The 19,913-nt window shown below is 60.9% G+C and overlaps 3 protein-coding genes and 1 pseudogene across 5 annotated transcripts; 1 reads left to right on the top strand and 3 right to left on the bottom strand.

Annotated features, from left to right (window-relative positions):
• Nucleotides 1–2: 2 nt before the first annotated feature.
• On the bottom strand, nt 3–5,231 carry GLB1L (galactosidase beta 1 like). Of its 2 annotated transcripts, none has more exons than XM_030951872.1 (16): nt 5,163–5,231; nt 4,568–4,740; nt 4,099–4,249; nt 3,787–3,847; nt 3,426–3,520; nt 2,866–3,046; nt 2,726–2,784; nt 2,388–2,599; nt 2,261–2,301; nt 1,860–1,978; nt 1,672–1,746; nt 1,504–1,593; nt 1,258–1,371; nt 843–974; nt 299–514; nt 3–222 (listed from the first exon to the last, which is right to left on the bottom strand). In XM_030951872.1, the coding sequence occupies exons 1-16, from the start codon at nt 5,214–5,216 to the stop codon at nt 4–6; spliced, it is 1,992 nt and encodes a 663-aa protein (XP_030807732.1). In that variant the 5' UTR covers nt 5,217–5,231; the 3' UTR covers nt 3. The 2 variants fall into 2 exon arrangements, with proteins under 2 accessions (XP_030807732.1, XP_030807731.1); XM_030951871.1 differs by having other exon boundaries at nt 2,439–2,599.
• A 574-nt stretch (nt 5,232–5,805) lies between these two features.
• STK16 (serine/threonine kinase 16) lies at nt 5,806–8,316 on the top strand. 2 transcript variants are annotated; one of them, XR_004060869.1, is made up of 8 exons: nt 5,806–5,926; nt 6,617–6,836; nt 6,909–7,042; nt 7,117–7,237; nt 7,312–7,407; nt 7,478–7,599; nt 7,686–7,959; nt 8,070–8,316. XR_004060869.1 is itself a non-coding variant. In XM_030951870.1 (7 exons), exons 1-7 carry the CDS (start codon nt 5,841–5,843, stop codon nt 7,822–7,824), a joined length of 918 nt encoding a protein of 305 aa, XP_030807730.1. In that variant the 5' UTR covers nt 5,806–5,840; the 3' UTR covers nt 7,825–8,316. The 2 variants fall into 2 exon arrangements, 1 of the variants encoding a protein (XP_030807730.1); XM_030951870.1 differs by having other exon boundaries at nt 7,686–8,316.
• A 519-nt stretch (nt 8,317–8,835) lies between these two features.
• Nucleotides 8,836–13,277, bottom strand: LOC115905520 (tubulin alpha-5 chain). The gene is made up of 4 exons (XM_030951869.1): nt 13,185–13,277; nt 11,335–11,557; nt 10,640–10,788; nt 8,836–10,428 (listed from the first exon to the last, which is right to left on the bottom strand). Exons 1-4 carry the CDS (start codon nt 13,185–13,187, stop codon nt 9,457–9,459), a joined length of 1,347 nt encoding a protein of 448 aa, XP_030807729.1. The 5' UTR covers nt 13,188–13,277; the 3' UTR covers nt 8,836–9,456.
• A 1,776-nt stretch (nt 13,278–15,053) lies between these two features.
• Nucleotides 15,054–19,233, bottom strand: LOC115905640 (annotated as a pseudogene).
• Between the last annotated feature and the right edge of the window lie 680 nt (nt 19,234–19,913).

Genomic DNA, 19,913 nt, shown 5'->3' with positions numbered 1-19,913 from the left:
TGTTTACTCCGTGGCCATGGTGCTGCAGCCAAGTGTCCTGTTGTAAAGGGGGTGGTCAAGGAAGAGCAGGAGGGGAGTGGGAGGTGCCCCTTCTAGCTCCAGCACTGTGATGTTGTTGGGGCGGCCAGCGTGCAGCACCGAGCCAGGCACAAACAGGGTCTGCTGGGGCCCACGACAGCTCCAGTACCGGCCCAGGTTGAAGCCATTTATCCACAGCAGTCCCTGGAAGATGATGGAGATGGGACTGAGCTGTGTCCTGGTCCAGTCTTACCCCTTTCCCAGTTATGCACTGCCTTACCTTGCTCCAACCTGGGAACTTCACGAAGGTGTCCCAGGCGATGCCAGGTGTCTCAAAGGTCCCAGTGTAGAAGGCTGGCCCCACTCGGCCCCCACTGCTTGATTTTGGCAGAGCAGTGTGGGGCCAGCCCTGTTGGACTGTGGTGTCTATGGCCAGGGGATAGATCAGCCAGTTGCTGAGAGGCCTGGAGTTCAGTGAGAGGTTTCCCAGCAAGCCCTGAGGTGGAACATGAGGGGAAATGAAGCAGCAGTATCTGCCACAGTCAGGACACTTGGGGCAGCCCCAGGGCATGTCCCCCTGGCAGCAGTGAGGGTGGGATGGAATCCCCTCTAAGGAGCAAAGGGCCCTGGCAGCTGTGGCAGCATAAGTGGGAGAGGGGTGCTAGTCTGTGAGCCCTGTCCTGGCAGGTTTGAGATGAGCCAGGGAGCAGGACTGGGATTAGCCCCACCAAGGCTAGCCTGTCTCAGGTGGCAGTTGAGAGGGTGTTTGGTCACATGGGTTGCCAGGCCATCCCCTCTGGAGCCTCAGGGCGCTCTCCCCTTACCTTGAAGTCACTGGTGTTGGCCCCGAAGCTGATCCTGCCCATGTTCTCCATGAGGATGTCCAGGCTGTCCCCTGCCCTGCCTGTTACATGCAATGTTGTCTGCCCATCCCGCTCCAGCGTGCCCTGGTACTCCTAAAGCCACAAAGCCAGTGCTGCTGGCCCATGTTTGGATCCCACCACCCCCAACACTGCCAGCAGGCACATACCATCCTGCTGCCAGCCCTCCAGAGCCAGGGCTGCTCTCTGCCCCCAGAGGAGGCAAATTTAGGCCCAAGAGCGACCCCGTAAAGGCTCAGTATGGCTTTTGTCACCCTGGCTGTCCCCAAGACCCTGGGATGGCACAGCCCCACTGCCAGCAGGTCCCACAACCCCCTGGAGCACTGTCCCAGGGACTGGTGTGCTCCCATAGCCTCACCTTCTGCAGCATCACGTAGCCACGGTCACAGATGCTGTGGGGAGGAGCACCCAGCATGGCTGGGTCTGGGACATCCCAGGGCAGCTGTGTGTGGTACACCACAAAGCCATGGACCTGCAGGACACAGTGCAGTGGCACAGGAAGGGAAATGGAGCTGGAAGTGAGCTCTGCTCCTCTGCCCCAGAGCCAGGGCCAGGCAGACAGGAGCGTCTCCACAAGTGTCCACCACTACACCCAGCCTCTCACCTGCTTTAGGGCCTCAAAGGTGAGAGGGAACTGGCTCTGGATGGGCCCAGAGGGGCACAGCACATCCAAGACATCCAGGAGGTCAGCATACTGCAAAGAGAGGGATGGGTGCTGGGCAGGTGAGCAGTGCCACGCTGGGGCAGAACAGCCTTCAGGATGGGCACTCACCTTCTGCAGGGCCACCCAGCCATAGGCATACTTGGGGGTGGCAGGTGGCATCGGGCCAGCTGGCAGGGGCTGGAACTGAACAGCAGACTGTCAGCTGCCCCATGGCGAGCAGGGAGCTGTCCCTTGCCCTGCTGGTACACAAGCAGCAGTGCCCAGAACTGTCCCCTAACTCCTGCCAGGCTCGTTACCTTGCTGATGACCGTGCGAATGGCAAACAGCTTCTCAGTGGGGTCTCCTGCCTCCGACAGGGGGGCATCATAGTCATAGCTGGTGGTCACTGGTTTGTACTGGCCCTTGTAGTCAGCACCTGGCCAAGGAGGGGGCTCTGGCACAGCCCAGGGCATGGAACCCAGCCCCAGGCTGGCTGCAGTGCAGTGTGGGGGGGCATGGCCCAGAACTGTGAGCCCTTGCATAGGCATGAAAGGAGTCCCCAGGAGAAGACAAGCTTGGGTTCAAGGGCCCTTGGCTATGTGTCAACCTGCCCCATGGGACAGAACAAGAGCCTGAAGCAGGTTTCTCAGGGATGGCCAAGGAAAGCCCCCCAGCCCTGCAGTGCGCCCCTCCCTCCCTAGAGCAAGGCTCTACTCACCGCTCCAGTAGGCAAAATTCGTCCCTCCATGGAACATGTACCTATGATACACCCAGAGAGCCTGGTCAGCAACCCCACAGACCCAGCAGGGGCTCACCAGGCACTGCCCCTTCCCCTCAGCACCCACGGTCCATGCTGGCCTGATCCCAGTGGGATGAAGGCAAGAGGTGATGCCCACTGCCCTGGTGGCTGTGCCCTCTGCCTGGTGACTACTTGCATGTTGGTGCTGGCTCCCAGCTGCAGCATGTCCTCCAGCCCCCGGGCCACCCACGCTGCGCTGGTGCTGGCATGTGCCTCGCCCCAGTAGTCCAGCCAACCTGTGTAGTACTCGGAGTTTACCTGGAGGACAAAGAGACTGTCACCTGCAGCCTCGGCCCAGTGCCCCTCCTTGCCTCACTGCCTGGCACCTCTGCCTCCCCAAAGGCGTCGTGGGTCATTCCCCCACAGCACCCATGCCAAGCTCACCAGGGGCCCCCTCGGTTCCACGCGGCGCTGGGCACCAAATGCCTCCGTCACATTGGATCCTGTGGAGGTGCAGAGGGGGAGGTTTGAGCAGGACAGAGGAGGGACCCCCATCCTCTCTCTCCTCCTCCCCCACAGGATACCTGGCCCAAAGTCGACGGTGGCATAGAGCCCCTGCAGGGTGCCGCAGCGCAGCTCCTGGGCTCCCGTGCTGTCGGTGGTGAAGAGCAGCACCTCACTGCCCAGCAGCGCCCGAAAGGAGCCCAGCAGGTGCCGCAAGTATCCATGGTCACAGGCATAGTAGCTCCCATATTCATTTTCCACCTGTGAGCAGGGCAGGGACTGACATGTAGTATGCAGTGGCCGGGCTGCAGACAGGTCCCACTGCCCACGGGGATGAGCACAAACCCCGCCCCCCCCCTTTCCTCTGGACATCATCAGATGTCCTGACAACCCCCAGGGGGGTCCTGAGCATAACCTTCCAGTCCCACTGTGAGCTCCAGCTCTGTCAGCATCCCTCAAACCACAGCTGTGGTACCTCAGATTCCCAGCCCTTGGATTTAAATCTAGGTCCAGAAGGTGGGAGGGACTTATCTGAGCTTTTCTGGATAAGAGCATGGTGTAGGGGACACCGGTGGCTTTTTGGGGCACATTGAAAGATGACCCAGAGCAGGGCACAGGGCTGGGCCTCACAGCACCTTACCTGCACACTGATGATGTTCCCTCCCTGGTGGTACAGGCGTGGTTTGATCTTGGGCAGCAGGACATGGAGCCAGGAGTCCACGGCTGCCAGGTAGGCTAGAGGGACAGAGGCAGGACAGGGCTGGCTGCAGCATCCACCCCAGCCCACCTGCAGCCAGCCTGCCAAGAGGAAGACACAGCAGATAGGGCAGAGTCAAGCGAGATGGGGAAATGGAGATGGAGTACAAACTATGGGGCTCTCAGAGGATAGAGAAGATGATGGGAAAGACCACAGAGGCAGAGCTGGCAGGTGTGTGGAGGACAGCCAGGACTGGCACCAGGCTGTAAGGACACGGTGGCCAGAGCCCTGTGCTGAGCCTCACCAGGGTTGGAGGTACGCAGGATGATGTCTGGTTTCCACAGCAGCCAGGCAGGCAAGCCACCCTGGAGAAACACACATAGCAGAGAGGGAGGCAGAGAAACTGCTCAGCAGCCTGGGCCTGTACACTGCTGACATCGGCCAGTGCAATGCTAGTGCTTGGCACCAGCACAACGGCCTGTGGCCTTTGGGGCAGCAGCCTGGGCACAGCGGGCACAGCACTGGAGTCAGCATGACAGCCAGAAGGGTCAACCCTGCTGTGTCCTTCCCAGACCACCTGTCACCCCTCTGTGCCAGGCTGGGGGCCAGGGCTCACCATCTCCCACTCTGCACAGATGTAGGGCCCCGGCCGCAGGATCACCAGAAGTCCCAGCTCAGCCGTCAGGTCCAGGAAGGCTTCCACATCCCGGTTCCCAGTGAAGTCATAAACTCCTGGCAGTGTCTCATGGTAGTTCCAGGGGATGTAGCTGGCGTGAGAGAGGAGATCAGCATGCAGGAGCTAAGGACATCCCAGCACGAAAGGGAACCATCCCACCTGCTGGTCCCTCTGCTTCTGGGAGTTGGCCTGCAGCCTGAGCTGAGTGTGGCAACTCGGGCTGGACACTCAACCAGCCCACACTCATGTTTGTGTCTGGCAGGGGTGACCTGGGTGGGTCACAGCCAAGTGCAAATGCTGGTGCTTGCTCCCTGTGCTCAGACAACACCCTTGTCTCTGTTCCCAGTGATCCCAGAAAGGCCGTGGTGGCTGTGGGGTGTGCACCGTCAGGGCTGTCGCCATGGCTTACACCTGCACAGCGCTGAGCCCGCTCATGTACATCTTGAGCAGCCGGTCCCTCCAGGCAGGGCGCGGGATGCGGGCGTAGTGGATGCTGCCCGAGATGTAGCGGAAAGGGGCACCGTCCTTGCGGAAGCAGTTGTGTTCGTAATCCAGCTGGAAGGAGCGCGCCGAAGGGGAGGCCTGCAGGAAAAGGGAAGAGCTGGAGGCTTGCAGAACCGCCCCGAGGCCAGCCGCCCCCTCCTGTGCTTCCCGGGACAGGCACTGACGAGGCTGGTTCTTGGAGGTGCCCTCTCCCGAAGTGGGTGCTAAACTGTCCTGGGAGAGCAGGAGGGAGGAGCTGAACTTCCCCGCTAATCAAACACCCCGCCCGGGCTGGTGGCATTTGTGGGGACGCTGCTGCTGGGGTGGGTGCTGCGAGGGCAGGGAAGGAGCTGGGAACGCAAGCTGGGACATTGTGGCAGGCCATGGGCTGCTGCAGGAGGGAGCTACAGCATGACGAGCAGGGAGACGGATCGGGAAGGCAGATTCGGGAGGCGGCCCACCCGCTCCTTCACAGCTCAGTCCTGTGCGCTTCTCCCACACTATCCACCCTGTTTGCTAACCTGCGTGTGCAGGAGCCCCGCTGCCAGCAGCAGGCCCAGGGCCGGCAGTCCCATCCTCGCCGGGGGCTCGGCGGGCCCGGGATGGGGACGAGGTTGGACGTGGCTCCACCATCACGTGAGCCGGGAAGGACCTCGGCCAGCACTTCCTTCTCCCGGCCCCAAGCGCGGGCAGCTGGAACAGCTGGGGCGGGACCACGGCAAAGGGCTGGGCGGCTCCGACCCCCCAGGTCTGGCCAGCCCCGCTAAGCCCACCCCAGCAGGGCATGCAGCTCCGGCCGGCGGGCACACCGCTGGTGCCCAGTGGGATGCGGAGTGACAATCAAAGTGAGAGGACAAGGAGCCTCGTAAAAGCGTCACCAGCAGGCAGAAGCCTTCCATTGAACTCAGCCCGCTTGTTCCATCAGAGAGGTGGTAATGGAAAGCTCGGCTGTAGCTCTGATCGGAGGGCTGCTGCTGCCGAGTGAGGGAAAGGAAACCGTCCCCGGGCCGAGTGCTAGAGCTGGTGGCACAGCTAGTGACAGGGGTGTCGGGAGGCGCTGCCCGCCGCAAGGCGGAGGCATGGCAGGTCCGGGCCGCGGCGGCAGCGGGCAGCGGAGGCGGAGCGGCCCCGCCCGCCGGGTGACGCAGCGGTGACGGGCGGTGACGCGCGGCGGCCCCGGGCGATGACGCGGCCGGGCGATGGGGCAGACGCTGTGCGTCTGCTCCCGGGGCACCGTCAGCCTGGGGGGAGCGCGGTACCTCCTGCTCCACCGCCTGGCAGAGGGGTGCGCGGCGGGCTGGGGCGCGGGGGGCTCGGGCGGGGGTCCCCGAGCTCCGGGAGGGATGCTCGGGCAAGGGGGGCCGAGGGCCGAGGGCGCGGGGGGGATGCTTGGGCGTGCTTGTGCGTGGGGGATGCTCGGGCATGGAGGTGCTTGTACAGGAGGAGTGCTTGGGTGTGGGGGGCATGCTGGGCACGGGGGTGCTTGTGCATGGGAGATGATTTGGCATTGGGGACATGCTTAGGCATGGGGGGTGGTTGTGCATGAGGACATGCTTGGGCATGGGGCGGCACTCAGGCACGGGATGCTTGGGCAGGTGGGGAGATGCTTGAGCTCAGGTCACCTTGGGGCTTGGGGAAGTACTTGGGCTTGTTGAGGGATGATGCTTCAGCATTGGGGGTGCTTGTGCATGACAGATGATTCTCCTGCAGAGTGACAGGGAGGGGTTGGTCATTCTCAGAAGTGGGTGCTTGGAGCCATGGGAGTGGGGACGATTGAGCCAGTGGGGTTTTTCATACAGAGAGGGGATGCTTTGGGTTCCTCACAGGTGCCTGCAAGATGGGGAGATGTGCATACCTGGGGAATTCATGCTGCCCTCTGTCCCCTTCCCCTGGGTGCTTGTAGATGAGACTGGGCACAGGGGCCCAGCATGGATGTCACAGCCCCCCCCCCCACGCTATTCTTGACTCCTTGCAGGGGTTTCAGCTATGTGGACCTGGTGGAGGGGCTGCGGGACGGGCGCTTCTACGCCCTGAAGCGCATCCTGTGCCACGACAAGGAGGACCGCCAGGCCGCCCTGCACGAGGTGGAGATGCACGGCCTCTTCGACCACCCCAACATCCTGCGCCTGGTGGCCCACTGCATGGTGGAGAAGGGCACCAAGCACGAAGCCTGGCTTCTCCTGCCCTATGTGAAGGTGAGGGGGGCTTTCCTGGCTGCCCCACCACCCCTGGAGCAGCCGTGGTCACCAGCTGCTTGTGTTTGCCAGGGCGGAACCCTCTGGAGAGAGGTGGAAGCACTGCGAGAGAAAGGCAGCTTCATGCCAGAGCAGCGGATCCTCCTCATCCTCCATGGGATCTGCCGTGGGCTGCAGGCCATCCACAGCAAGGGCTATGCACACAGGTGAGGGGTGGCAGCACTGGCTGGGGGGATTGGCAGGGGCCCCAGTGGGCACTCAGTGATGTCCATCCCCACAGGGACCTCAAGCCCACCAATGTGCTGCTGGATGAGGATGACCAGCCTGTGCTGATGGACCTGGGCTCCATGAACCAAGCTCGCATTGAAGTCAACAGCTCTCGGGAGGCCATGGCTGTGCAGGTGGGTGGCCTGGGACGTCACCCCATGAGCCTGTCCCTGCTCCAGTCCCTTCATCCCCATCCTCCTCTTTGCAGGACTGGGCTGCCCAGCGCTGCACCATCTCCTACCGTGCCCCCGAGCTCTTCACGGTGCCGAGCCAGTGTGTGATAGATGAGCGTACGGATATCTGGGTAAGGATCCAGCCCTCTGGCCTCCCCCATCCCACTGCTACAGCGCTGTACTGACACCATCTCGCTCCAGTCCTTAGGCTGTGTGCTGTACTGCATGATGTTTGGAGAGGGCCCCTATGATGCCATCTTCCAGAAGGGTGACAGTGTGGCTCTGGCAGTTCAGAACCCCCTCACGTTGCCCTCCACGACCAGGTGAGGGGCTGGGGAGGGTGACCCCGTTCCTGGGTGGCCCCCTGTGCTGGGCACCACATGGGTCCTCCCCTTGCTCTTTCTTCCAGATACTCGGCTGCCTTGCAACGCCTGCTCTTCTCCATGATGACAGTGAACCCCCAGGAGAGACCCAGCATAAATGAAATCATCCACCAACTGGAGGGGCTGCAGCCAGCACCAGCAGGACAGGACACCACACAGATCTGAGCCCATCCCCTTCCAGTGGTGACACGTCCTGGGGCTGAACCAGGGGAAAAGCAGCTGTCCTAATCCCTGCTGCCCTACAGACCTGTTGCAGAGGGGATTGATGCCCTGGGGAAGAGCTGCTGCTCTGTGCCGGAGGTGTGTTGGATTTGGAGTGTTCTGTGCCCTGGATGTTTCTGCCTGGGCCTTGGTCTGTGCCCCTGAGCTGTGGATATGTGATCTGCTGCTAAACATGGGTCCCTTGCCAGCTGCTGCCTTCCCTGGGGGTGGCAGAAGAGGATGTTGTGGGACCCCTCGTGGGGATGGGAGCTGCTGTCCTGCAGCCCTGTGCCCCAGGAAGGTTGCTGCTGCCCGGAGCAGAGCTGCGGGCCGGATCCCGGTGCTGTGCTGGAGGGAGGCAGAGGGAGTGCCCACTCTGCCATTGCTCTTGGCACCGATGTTGCCTTGTGTTTGAAGTAAAGTATGTTCTTGCAGAGCTGTGGCTGTGTCCCTGTCTGCAGGGAGGGCTTCTGCCGGGGCGTGGGAAGAGCAGGGCACGCTGTCTGGGCCGGGCAGCCATGCGTTGCTGGAGGCGAAGGGCAGCGGAGGCCAGCCGGGGCAGCATAGCCAGAGCATTAGCAGTAAGCAGGGAAAGTTAATCCCTGGCCCCAGAATGCTCCTATTGGGAGCTAACACAACTGCAGCTGGAGCCAGACACTGCTGTTCAGAGCCTCCAGAGCTGGGCACTGCGGGACAGGGATCAGCACAGGCAGGCAGGCAGGCAGCGGCGGGGGTACAGGCAGAACTTCTCTGCTGCCCATGAAGAGGGAGGTAGATGCCCAGACTGGGAAGCTGCCAGACCTTGGGAGGCAGGAGCAGCAGCTCTGCTTTGGTGAGGGTAGGCAGAGCATGGGGACAGCACAACCACCCCAGCACTAGGGACACCCCCAGCCCAGAGGGGAGCCTTGGCTGGAGGGGCTTCAGCAGGTCAGCTGTCCACGGAGAGGGGGTAAAAAACGAGATGCAGACAAGCAGTTTGACAGGGAGCATTGCCCTCCTTTAATCCTCTCACCGCACACAGCAGTACAGCAGCCGCGGGGTCCGTGCCATGCTGGGTGCCATTGCAGGGTGCACCCCACTGCACCAGAGACTGGGCACACTCCTTGCCCTGGATGGTGACCACAGGGGCACGGCTGCCAGACTCCTCCCACTGCTTCAAGCACTATCTTTCCAGGCAAGCCCACCTACCCTTGGGCTGCACATGAGGAGACCTAAAAGCTGCCATTCTTTTCTTGCTCAGACTAAATCTGCTCTCCTGAGCTCCAGGATACAACATGGGGCCATATATCACATGAGGAAGTGGTTCCCATCCCTGGCTGGAGCAACGAGTGGGGTGGGATGTGTGCCATGGCACCAGGGACTAGACCCCAGGGCTCTTACCTGCACAAGTAGCAAGCTGGAGCTGGAGCAGAGCACTGGGAGGAAGCATAGCAGCACCAGTAGCAGGGCTGAAGCACTCACCACACACCTGACCTGGCAAGAAACCGATACAGCTGGGGGGATACGGGGACACACGGAGGCTCTGAAACGGTTTATTGCAAAGGGTTTGCAGGTAACACAGGGAAGGAGCGTGGTCCTTTTTTGGCTGAGGCTTCTCTACTCCTCACCCTCTTCTTCATCCTCGTAGGAGTCCAGGCCCACTTCCTCATAATCCTTCTCCAGAGCGGCCATGTCTTCCCGTGCCTCGGAGAACTCCCCTTCCTCCATGCCCTCACCCACGTACCAGTGCACGAAGGCGCGCTTGGCGTACATCAGGTCAAACTTGTGGTCCAGGCGAGCCCAGGCCTCGGCGATGGCCGTGGTGTTGCTGAGCATGCAGACGGCGCGCTGCACCTTGGCCAGGTCTCCCCCCGGCACCACCGTGGGGGGCTGGTAGTTGATGCCCACCTTGAAGCCCGTGGGGCACCAGTCCACAAACTGGATGCTGCGTTTGGTCTTGATGGTGGCGATGGCGGCGTTGACGTCCTTGGGCACCACGTCCCCGCGGTACAGCAGGCAGCAGGCCATGTACTTGCCATGGCGAGGGTCACACTTCACCATCTGGTTAGCCGGCTCGAAGCACGAGTTGGTGATTTCAGCTACCGACAGCTGCTCATGATAAGCCTTCTCTGCAGAGATGACAGGGGCATAGGTGGCCAGGGGGAAGTGAATGCGAGGGTAGGGCACCAGGTTGGTCTGGAACTCGGTCAGATCCACGTTCAGGGCTCCATCAAACCGTAGTGATGCCGTGATGGATGAGACAATCTGACTGATGAGTCTGTTCAAGTTGGTGTAGGTTGGGCGCTCGATGTCCAGGTTGCGGCGGCAGATGTCATAGATGGCCTCGTTGTCCACCATGAAAGCACAGTCCGAGTGCTCCAGTGTAGTGTGGGTGGTGAGAATAGAGTTGTAGGGCTCTACCACAGCAGTGGAGACTTGTGGGGCTGGGTAGATGGAGAATTCCAGCTTGGACTTCTTGCCATAATCAACAGAGAGCCGCTCCATCAACAGGGAAGTGAATCCAGAGCCAGTGCCGCCTCCAAAACTGTGAAACACCAGGAATCCCTGGAGGCCTGTGCACTGGTCAGCCTGTGGAGAGAGAGGGGGAGAGATTACTCTGAGATACATTTCTTTGTGACAGTCTGGCTGTCCACAAGTCCCTTCAGGACCTGGTGTATCCCTGCCCTGGTCAGATTCATATCTTACCCAGGGCACAGCGTGGCTTGCAGTGTGTTCTGAGCCCCAGCAGGATGCTGGACCCCAGTCCAGGGAGACACATCGCCTCTCTGGAGTCACTCACCAGCTTACGGATCCTGTCCAGCACTTGATCAATGATCTCTTTGCCAATGGTGTAGTGCCCACGGGCGTAGTTGTTGGCAGCATCCTCCTTGCCAGTAATCAGCTGCTCGGGGTGAAAGAGCTGCCGGTAGACTCCTCCTCGAACCTCATCTAGGAGAGAACAGGGGCAGGTTGAGCCCAGGCGAGGCTGCTGGTTTGAGCCGGCCGCCAAGCAGACACGTGGGTGTTAGCAGCCGTCCCTCACCTTGGCTCCGCCTGCCCCTGGCATGGCCAAGGACCCACACGTCAGCAAAGCCAACGCCAGCATCAGGTTTCTCTGGCATGAGGAGGTGGCTGCCACCTCCCTGCGCAGCTCAGCTTCTCCCACCCTTCAGGAGCTACCTGCCCACAGCGCAGCAGGAGCTGCCGTGCCGGTTGGGCTGGTTTCTCTCTGTGCACATGTGGTACAAGCACTGCCGACTCTAGAACACTTCAAGAACAAAAGCAGGTGCTCATATTTGTGGCTTCTCCTGGGGAAAAAAAAAAGGGCCCTCGGGTCGAACCCCATTCAGGATATTGTCAGAAGACCACGAGCACCAGCTGCCGGCTACCCACCCCTGGGGGCACCTCAGGCTGTGTGAACTCCAGGGAGTGTCCTGCAATGGGCTGTTCCCCAAAATAATGACCGCAATCAGAGCCCAATTAGGGTGCACTCACCAATCACGGTGGGCTCCAGGTCCACAAAGATGGCCCGTGGGACGTGCTTGCCAGCCCCCGTCTCACAGAAGAAGGTGGTGAAGGAGTCGTCCCCCCCGCCGATGGTTTTGTCGCTGGGCATCTGCCCGTCGGGCTGGATGCCGTGCTCCAGGCAGTACAGCTCCCAGCACGTGTTGCCCATCTGGACGCCGGCCTGGCCGACGTGCACGGAGATGCACTCGCGCTGGGGAGGGGAGGCAGGGTCACATCCTGGCACAGCTCTGTCCTGCCTGCTCCAGGGAGGGCTCTAGCTGGTGCCAGTGCCACAGTCACCCACACCGTATCTGCTCTGGTCAGTGATCCCAGAGAGGACATCTTCCTTTGGGTGACATCCTGAGGGACTCCCCATAGCCGGTGTTGCTCTCAGCCATGCACAGGCACCATGCTGGATCAAAAGCCAGCTTTGGCATCCCTCTGACCCCTGCCGTCACTGGAGGCCACCAGCTCAATGGACTCTGTCTGAGCCTGTCCTCCAGCAGTAAGGGGAGTAGAACCTGGCTCAGCTGCTCTGCCAGGGTCCCTGGCAGCCTCAGCCCCTTCCCCGTGCAACAGTAATCCAGTGAGGAGCTGAGCTGACAGGAACACACATTTAACCCATGATGGGCAATCAGCATGGGCAAACCCCTCTGCCTGCTGCTCCAGAGCCAGATAAGCAGTACGGGGGGTCAGTGGCCTTGGGGACGCAAGGGAGGTAGGTGGCAGCCAGGTAAGGGCTGGCTATGAAGACCAGCAGTTTCTGAGGCAACAAAGATTCCCTGGGCTACACAGTCTCAACCCTGTGCTGCAAAACCTGTGTCGGCAGAAGTGCTGAGGAGCTGTGAGCTGGAGATGTGCCTCATGCACTCCAGTCAGGAGGTGCAGGCCTGTTCCGCTACTCCAGCATCCCTCCTCTGCTGTCCCTGGCACCCCGCCTCTGCTAGTCCTTGCATCCCTGTTTCACTGCTCCTGGCATCCCTGCCTCCCTGAGCAGGACACCCCGACTCAGCCTCGAGCTCCTGGAGCAATTCACTCGTGCATTCCCCGACTGCACAGTGCCCTTAGCCGCGATGGGGTCCGTGCCCCGGTCCAGCACTCGGGGAGGACAAGGGCTCCTTCCTCCCGCGGGAGGGCCAAGGGCAGCCCCAGCCACAGAGAGGAAGGGAGGGCAGCTGGGGGCAGGTTCCCCGGCAGGCCCCGGGCAGCGCTGCGGCGGGCAGAGCACTGCGCTGCGCTGCGCTGCGCCTTCTGGCACGGCCCCGGCCCACTCCTGAGCCGCTAAATATAGACGCTCCGGCCCCGGGCGAGGGCACCGGCCACTGCCCGCTTCCGAGAGCGTCCCCAGCCCGCTCCGCCGCTGGCAGACACCCGCGGGACGGCACTGAAGGGACGGGACCCCCATAGATGTTCCCCGCCGCCAGCCCCGATGGGGCGGGCGCTGCCGCGGGGAGAGCCCCGCTGAACACCCCGCTCCGGCCCGCGGTGCCCGGCGGGCGCCTCCGCCCTCGGCAGCTGTCCCCGTCCATCCGCGGCCACCGTTCCCTGCCGGAGAGGTCACCCCGCTGTGTCCCCAGCGCCCCCCCGCGCTGCGCCGGCGGTGGCGGTGGCGGTGGGGGGGGGCAGGCGCCCCGGTGCCGGTGGCGGCGGGGAGGGGGGCACAGCGCGATGGGAGCGCGGCTGCCCCGGGCAGGGGTCGGTAGCGCTGCCCAAGGTCACGGCGGGAAGGAGGGGGCGCGTCGCGACGGCTCCAGCGGGCACGGTGCTGCGGGGGCACTGCCGGGGGCACTGCCGGGCGCCCTCCCCGCTGCCGTGCCCGCCCCCCGGCCCGCACTCACCATGTTGAGGCGGGTGGTGCGGGCTGTCCCGGCGGCTCTGTGCGGCGGGGCTCGGCGCGGAGCTGCGGCTGCGGCAATCCCCGCCGCAGCGCTCTCTTATGGGTGGGAGGGGCTTGGCCCCGCCACGCCCTCTTATTTGGGTACGCTTGCATGCGGGAAGGAGTCCCCCCTTCGGGGGCCGCGGGAGCCTGGCGGGGTCCTCCCGGCTGCGGAGGAACCCCGAGGTGCGGGGCCCGAAGCTGCTCTCCCTTCTCTGCCGGCAGGAAGGCGGGGGCAGCGGTCCCGGCTGTCGGCAGGAGGCCTGGGGACCAGTCCTCAGGGGTGACGGGCAGTACTGAGCCACCAGCACCGGAGGCAGAGCAGGTAGAACAGTCCCTAACCTGTTCTGCTACCAGCTCCCCCAGGGATGTGGGGAGACCTCTAGAACAGGAGAAAGGAGGAGAAACACGATAGAGACACGAATCAGATTCAGGAGCCCACTTTGTCCCCCAAACCTCCCTTTGCCATCGATGCTCTGGGAGGCTCCAGCCAAGGTTTGCCCTTCTCTCCTGGTGGGGACAGACAGGCAGTGCTGCACAACCCTGTGAGGCTGCAGATCTGCATGACAAATCTGGGCTGCCAAAAAAGGGTCATTGCAGCCTGCTTGCTGTTAATAACTTGTGACTACATTCGGAGCAGCAGCTCTGTTTGAGCCCTGGCCAGTGCAGCCACCCCTGCCAAGGCCAGGGCTGATCCTGCTACTGAGGATGCCTGGACCATCAGCCTTGAGTGCTGCCTGAGCAGGGAGAGGCTCTGTCTTTGATGCCAGGACCTTGGGTCACACAGCTAGCCCTCCCTGGCCATGGGGATGGATGGGCCTCTGCTGCTCAGCAGCATGCCAGGAGAGACTGCTGGGTCCCTTGTCCAGGACAGAGGTGCAGGATAACTTCTAGAAAAAGCTATAGGACACAATTCCAACTCCAACATCCTTCTGGTGGCTGTCATGTCTGTGAAGACACAGGGAGATGTCAGCAATGAAATTACTCTGAAGGAGCAGATTCCTTCCTTTCCACACAATCAGACAAGACATAAGGAGTGGATCAGAGCAGCAGCTGATGCGAGGGGCAGGGACTCCTGCCCTGGCATAGCAGCAGCAGGCACCACTCAGTCTGAGCCTGGCGCTCCAGTCTCAGGCAAGCAGAGCAGTGCCAGCAGCCCTGCGCAGAGGGATGAGTGCCTGGCCGTGCTCCAGCAGCCAGGGCTGGCCCCCACTCTCCCCTCCAGCTGACACGGGTGCATGCTGGGAGGAGGAGGGCAGGGGAGGACAGCCCCCGTGGGTCAATATAGCTGGAGCATTAGTGGTAAGCGGGGAAAATTAATCTCTGGAAACAGCACACTGGATAATGGGTAACAGAAATCTCCAGTTTGCAGCTGGAGCCAAGAGCTGATGCTGGGACTCCTTACCACCAGGCAGGGCAGCGAGAGGACTCAGAATTGGGACAATGCAGAAGATGATCTGGGCTGGGTAGAGTAGGGCCAGGGGGCCCCAGGGGGGAGGCAGAGCACTGGCAGAGCAGGGCAGGCTGAGGGCAGAGGTACTCCCAGACAGAGGACCCCATGCCTAAGTTTGGTACTTCTCCTATCACATCAGCAGCACTCCTACAGATCCCTTTGGAGGACATGCTTCAGCACCTTCCCAGAGCCTGCCACGTGTCCTGGACATATCCCTCTGCTGTGGGGCTCTCAGCCAAGGGCGGATCTGTGGCTGGAGCAGAGCACTGGGAGGAAGCATAGCAGCACCAGTAGCAGGGCTGAAGCACTCACCACACACCTGACCTGGCAAGAAACCGATACAGCTGGGGGATACTGGGACACATGGAGGATCTGAAATGGTTTATTGCAAAGGGTTTCTGCAGATAACAGGGGCAGGAAGCATGGTCATTTTCAGGCCTGTAGCTTCTCTACTCCTCACCCTCATCTTCATCCTCGTAGGAGTCCAGGCCCACTTCCTCATAATCCTTCTCCAGAGCGGCCATGTCTTCCCGTGCCTCGGAGAACTCCCCTTCCTCCATGCCCTCACCCACGTACCAGTGCACCGGCGGCGCTTGGCGTACATCAGGTCAAACTTGTGGTCCAGGCGAGCCCAGGCCTCGGCGATGGCCGTGGTGTTGCTGAGCATGCAGACGGCGCGCTGCACCTTGGCCAGGTCTCCCCCCGGCACCACCGTGGGGGGCTGGTAGTTGATGCCCACCTTGAAGCCCGTGGGGCACCAGTCCACAAACTGGATGCTGCGTTTGGTCTTGATGGTGGCGATGGCGGCGTTGACGTCCTTGGGCACCACGTCCCCGCGGTACAGCAGGCAGCAGGCCATGTACTTGCCATGGCGAGGGTCACACTTCACCATCTGGTTAGCCGGCTCGAAGCACGAGTTGGTGATTTCTGACACTGACAGCTGCTCATGATAAGCTCTCTCAGCAGAAACCACAGGGGCATAGGTGGCCAGGGGGAAGTGAATGCGAGGGTAGGGCACCAGGTTGGTCTGGAACTCAGTCAGATCCACGTTCAGGGCTCCATCAAACCGTAGTGATGCCGTGATGGATGAGACAACCTGGCTGATGAGTCTGTTCAAGTTGGTGTAGGTTGGGCGCTCGATGTCCAGGTTGCGGCGGCAGATGTCATAGATGGCCTCGTTGTCCACCATGAAAGCACAGTCCGAGTGCTCCAATGTACTGTGGGTGGTGAGAATGGAGTTGTAGGGCTCTACCACAGCAGTGGAGACTTGTGGGGCTGGGTAGATGGAGAATTCCAGCTTGGACTTCTTGCCATAATCAACAGAGAGCCGCTCCATCAACAGGGAAGTGAATCCAGAGCCAGTGCCACCTCCAAAACTACGAAACACAAGGAATCCCTGGAGGCCTGTGCACTGGTCAGCCTGTGGAGAGAGACAAGTAAGGTTCCCTCAAGCACTGACTTGGCTGGAGAGAAGTTTCAGACTTTTGTTTGTGTAGCTGCAGATTCCTCCCAAGGTGCTGCAGAGCTCACACCATGCTCCCACCGTCTGAATGATACTGGATCCCAATCCAGGGAGACACATCCCGTCTCTGCAATCACTCACCAGCTTACGGATCCTGTCCAGCACTTGATCAATGATCTCTTTGCCAATGGTGTAGTGCCCACGGGCGTAGTTGTTGGCAGCATCCTCCTTGCCAGTGATCATCTGTTCAGGGTGGAAGAGCTGCCGGTAGACTCCTCCCCGAATTTCATCTAGGAGAGAGTGGCAAAATAGATTTGCTAACTGGATCTGGGGAAAGGTAGCAGGAGCACTCTTGGGAGTGTCCTGCAATGGGCTGTTCCCCAAAATAATGACCGCAATCAGAGCCCAATTAGGGTGCACTCACCAATCACGGTGGGCTCCAGGTCCACAAAGATGGCCCGTGGGACGTGCTTGCCAGCCCCCGTCTCACAGAAGAAGGTGGTGAAGGAGTCATCCCCCCCGCCGATGGTTTTGTCGCTGGGCATCTGCCCGTCGGGCTGGATGCCGTGCTCCAGGCAGTACAGCTCCCAGCACGTGTTGCCCATCTGGACGCCGGCCTGGCCGACGTGCACGGAGATGCACTCGCGCTGGGGAGGGGAGGCAGGGTCAGACCCCAGCAGAGACCAGAAATGCAATCACTGCAGGAAGTGCACAGCTCTGGAAGGGCAGCTCTGGCCCTCGCCAGCTTGGGCAAGCCACACTGCCCTCATGCCTGGGTGCCTGGGTGCATTTCAGTTTTCTGCTTTCTCCCAAATCTAGCGCTCTGCCTCTCATCACTGCGCTGACCACATCAGGGGCCCAAGGAGATGGACACCTATCTGCAGCAGCCAGGATATCAGGCCACCCTGGACTGGCCTCACCCACAGCCCTGGATCTGTCCAGTGAGCATCTTCTCCATTGCCCAAACATCCACGTGGCTTAAGGGCTGAGGTCCAGCAGCATCTGGCACAGGCCCTGTTGCAATTCCAACAACAGAGCTGAAGGCTGAGATAGCAGAGCACCACCAGGACACTGGGAGTTGAGGGCACTGAGAATGGGTGCCCAGCAAGAGGGGGGATTTACAAACATGAATGGTTGCCATGCTCTGAGGCTCAGCTTCCCTAAATTAGCTCTAGAGGGGGAGGAAGCGTTAGCTGCACTTTTTAAGTCAACAGAAAGGCTGAGGTGGGAGGGTCTCCTAGCTCACAGCTTCAAGGACCCCCAGGAGAAGCCAGGTGAAGGTGGGCTCTACAACCTCACTCCCTTCAGATGAGGCACCCCAGAGCCTGCAGTTCTTTTGGTAAGAATGAAAGTATTTAGTGCCTTAGACCTGCTGTTGCCAAGGATTTGGATGTGTCATCAGGCACAACTGAGTCAGAGGAGCATCCAAATCAAGGTGGATTCCCAGAGCCATGGTGCCCCACGATGAGTCAGCTGGCAGGAAGCTGGTGGAACCAGCCATTTTGCAGGAGCAGGGCAATGGCTGCTGTCCCACAAAGTTGCACAGGATGTAGCATGTCCTGGCTCTCTGCATCTAAAGCGCTCTCAGTGCTGCCTTTCAGAGGCAGCAGTGACAGTGAGGCCTGGCAAAAAAATAAGTCCTTGATAGCCATGGTGAGAGGCAGAAGCCCATGTCCTCACCTTTCCCAAAGCTGAGGTGCAAGAAGAGCAAAGCAATACCCCACCTATCCCTCCCAGCAGGTCCATAAATGTTGTGTAACACCAGGAGCCAAGGGTAAGACCTGAGGACTTAAGACCTGAGGTAAGTCTTCCAAGATCCTCTACAGAAGGGCACAGAAAACACTTGGCACAGATGCAAGCACCTCAAAGAAGAGGAGATGAGAGAGGATGCTCCCTGGCAAGGAACCTTGTGAATCAGCGTGGGGGTGTCAGAGGGTTATGCTGCTCACTGCACTTCATCCCAACAACAAGCAGCAGCCAGGACCGGCTCTGTGGGACCCAGCACTGACAACAGGCTGGGCAGAGCCCAGCAGCGCTAGGACCCAGCAGTGCTGCTCACCAGCCAGTAGACTCTACCTTCTCCATGGCAAGGTCTGGCACAGGACGGGCTGGGAGCGTGGCTCCACGGGACAGCAGGCAGGGTGCCCGGGAAACCCTGGGGCTGGGATGCTCTCCAGGGCAGCTGGAGAGCTCATGAGCCAGAGATGGCCGCAGGACCACGGCAGCAGGGCAGCCTGGAAGCCCACCCACAGTGATGCCCACCCTTGGAGCAGGGCAGTGGGTGAAGGAAGCCACAGCTTACTGCCAGAGCTCAGCTGTGGGCCAGCAGCGTGGGGAGCTGGCAGACGGGGTGAACTGCCGCAGCCGGGGATGGCACCGCGGGACACAGGCAGGAATCGACACTACTAAAAGTGGGAGAGGGATGAGACGCGGCATGTCCGCCCGAGCACCGTCTCCGTAGCCGCGGGTACGAGGGGATGCTTAAAGAGGGGAGGCTGCTGAGAGCCAGGGAGGGAGCAGCTCAGGAAGAGGCTGAAGCCAGGCAAAGGCAGGGCGAGCACAGCGGGCATGCAGCTGCCCGCATTGCTGGGCTCCCGGCAGAGCCCTGCCGGGAAGGCGCGGAGAGCCCAGCCCGTTGCGGGGTGCACCGGCGGGACCGGAGGGAGGGAGCAGCCGGGGCTGGCACTCACCATGATGCCGCCGCTGCCGCACGACCCGCCTGTCCCCGGACTGCCGCAGCTCCGCGCTCCGGGACGGCCCCGCCGCCGCCGCCTTATACCGGGGGCGGCACCGGCGCTCCGGGGCGGACCGCCCCGCCCGAGACGGGCCCGAGCGCTTTCATAGATTTGCGTCCATTGCGCATATTTGCATAGATTTGCATAGATGGGGCTGTGCTGCCTGGCGGGGTGCACTGGTGGGGCATTCGGGGAGCAGCATCCCCTGAGTGGGGCACGGGAGACCCGAGGGTCCCCCCGAGGAAAGGGCAGTGGGGCATAAGTGTTGTTCCTGCTATGCTTGCCAGTCTTGGCAGAGGGCTTCTGCTGAAGAACAGAGATGGCACTTCCAGCGTGGTGCCCTGCTGGTGAAAGGCACCATCCAGGCACTAAGCAGGAGAGCCTTCGGGGGCTGAAGCAGGAAAGCCAGCAAGGAGCTTGGCCCAGGTCCTCCCTCCTGGCGGGCTTAGGTGCTGATGTGATCCTTGAGCAAGCAGTGAGCCAGGTCTCTGGCAGCCACCCAAGGCTTCTTGAAAAACATCTGGGAGAATTTCTGGAAGAAACACTGGTGGAGGAAACCCTCCAGAGATGAGCCCAAACTTTCCTAACCCCTTTGGAGATCACTGAGAAAAAAGCAGGAAAACTAAATCCTGTCCTTTGTGTCAAGCCCCTCAAGAACAGTTGTGCCCCAGGGCTGTGTTGAAAGCCCTGCCTGCCAATGGGCTGCTTCTTTATCCTGGCTCTGCATTACCTTCACTGGTTTGATCTGATTTCACAAAGCTTTATGAAATGAATAGTGAGGGTGTAGGGAGAGCTTGGAGCACCTTGGAGGGGTTTTATTGGAATCTACAGTGACTTCACTGATATCTGGCCTTACTACAATGAATAATGTGTCCTACCCCCTCCAAAACACTCAAAGCATCCACTCTGGTGCAGAACCAGCCCTGCATCTGCCTCAGCACTCTGACTTAATGATTTTTCACTGAAAAGTGCTGTCATCTCTCAGCTTGATCTGAAAGTTGAAAGCTGGACCTAAATTATCCACCCACAATAGCCTTTCTT

This window comes from Camarhynchus parvulus, chromosome 7 (genome assembly GCF_901933205.1).
Source record: "Camarhynchus parvulus chromosome 7, STF_HiC, whole genome shotgun sequence".
NCBI classification, from domain to species: Eukaryota; Metazoa; Chordata; class Aves; order Passeriformes; family Thraupidae; genus Camarhynchus; species Camarhynchus parvulus.
This window is presented reverse-complemented; position numbering and strand designations above follow the sequence as displayed.

Coding starts and splice junctions, on each gene's coding strand:
- GLB1L (XM_030951872.1), bottom strand. CDS start 5,216: ATGGGACTGCCGGCCCTGGGCCTGCTGCTGGCAGCGGGGCTCCTGCAC. Junction 2,302..2,387: donor GGATCAGGCCAGCATGGACC/GTGGGTGCTGAG, acceptor GGTGTATCATAG/GTACATGTTCCATGGAGGGA. Junction 975..1,257: donor GCTACGTGATGCTGCAGAAG/GTGAGGCTATGG, acceptor TTGTGGCTTTAG/GAGTACCAGGGCACGCTGGA.
- STK16 (XM_030951870.1), top strand. CDS start 5,841: ATGGGGCAGACGCTGTGCGTCTGCTCCCGGGGCACCGTCAGCCTGGGG. Junction 5,927..6,616: donor CTCCACCGCCTGGCAGAGGG/GTGCGCGGCGGG, acceptor GACTCCTTGCAG/GGGTTTCAGCTATGTGGACC. Junction 7,600..7,685: donor ACGTTGCCCTCCACGACCAG/GTGAGGGGCTGG, acceptor TCTTTCTTCCAG/ATACTCGGCTGCCTTGCAAC.
- LOC115905520 (XM_030951869.1), bottom strand. Junction 10,789..11,334: donor CCTGGAGCCCACCGTGATTG/GTGAGTGCACCC, acceptor GTTCTCTCCTAG/ATGAGGTTCGAGGAGGAGTC. Junction 10,429..10,639: donor TGGACAGGATCCGTAAGCTG/GTGAGTGACTCC, acceptor CTCTCTCCACAG/GCTGACCAGTGCACAGGCCT.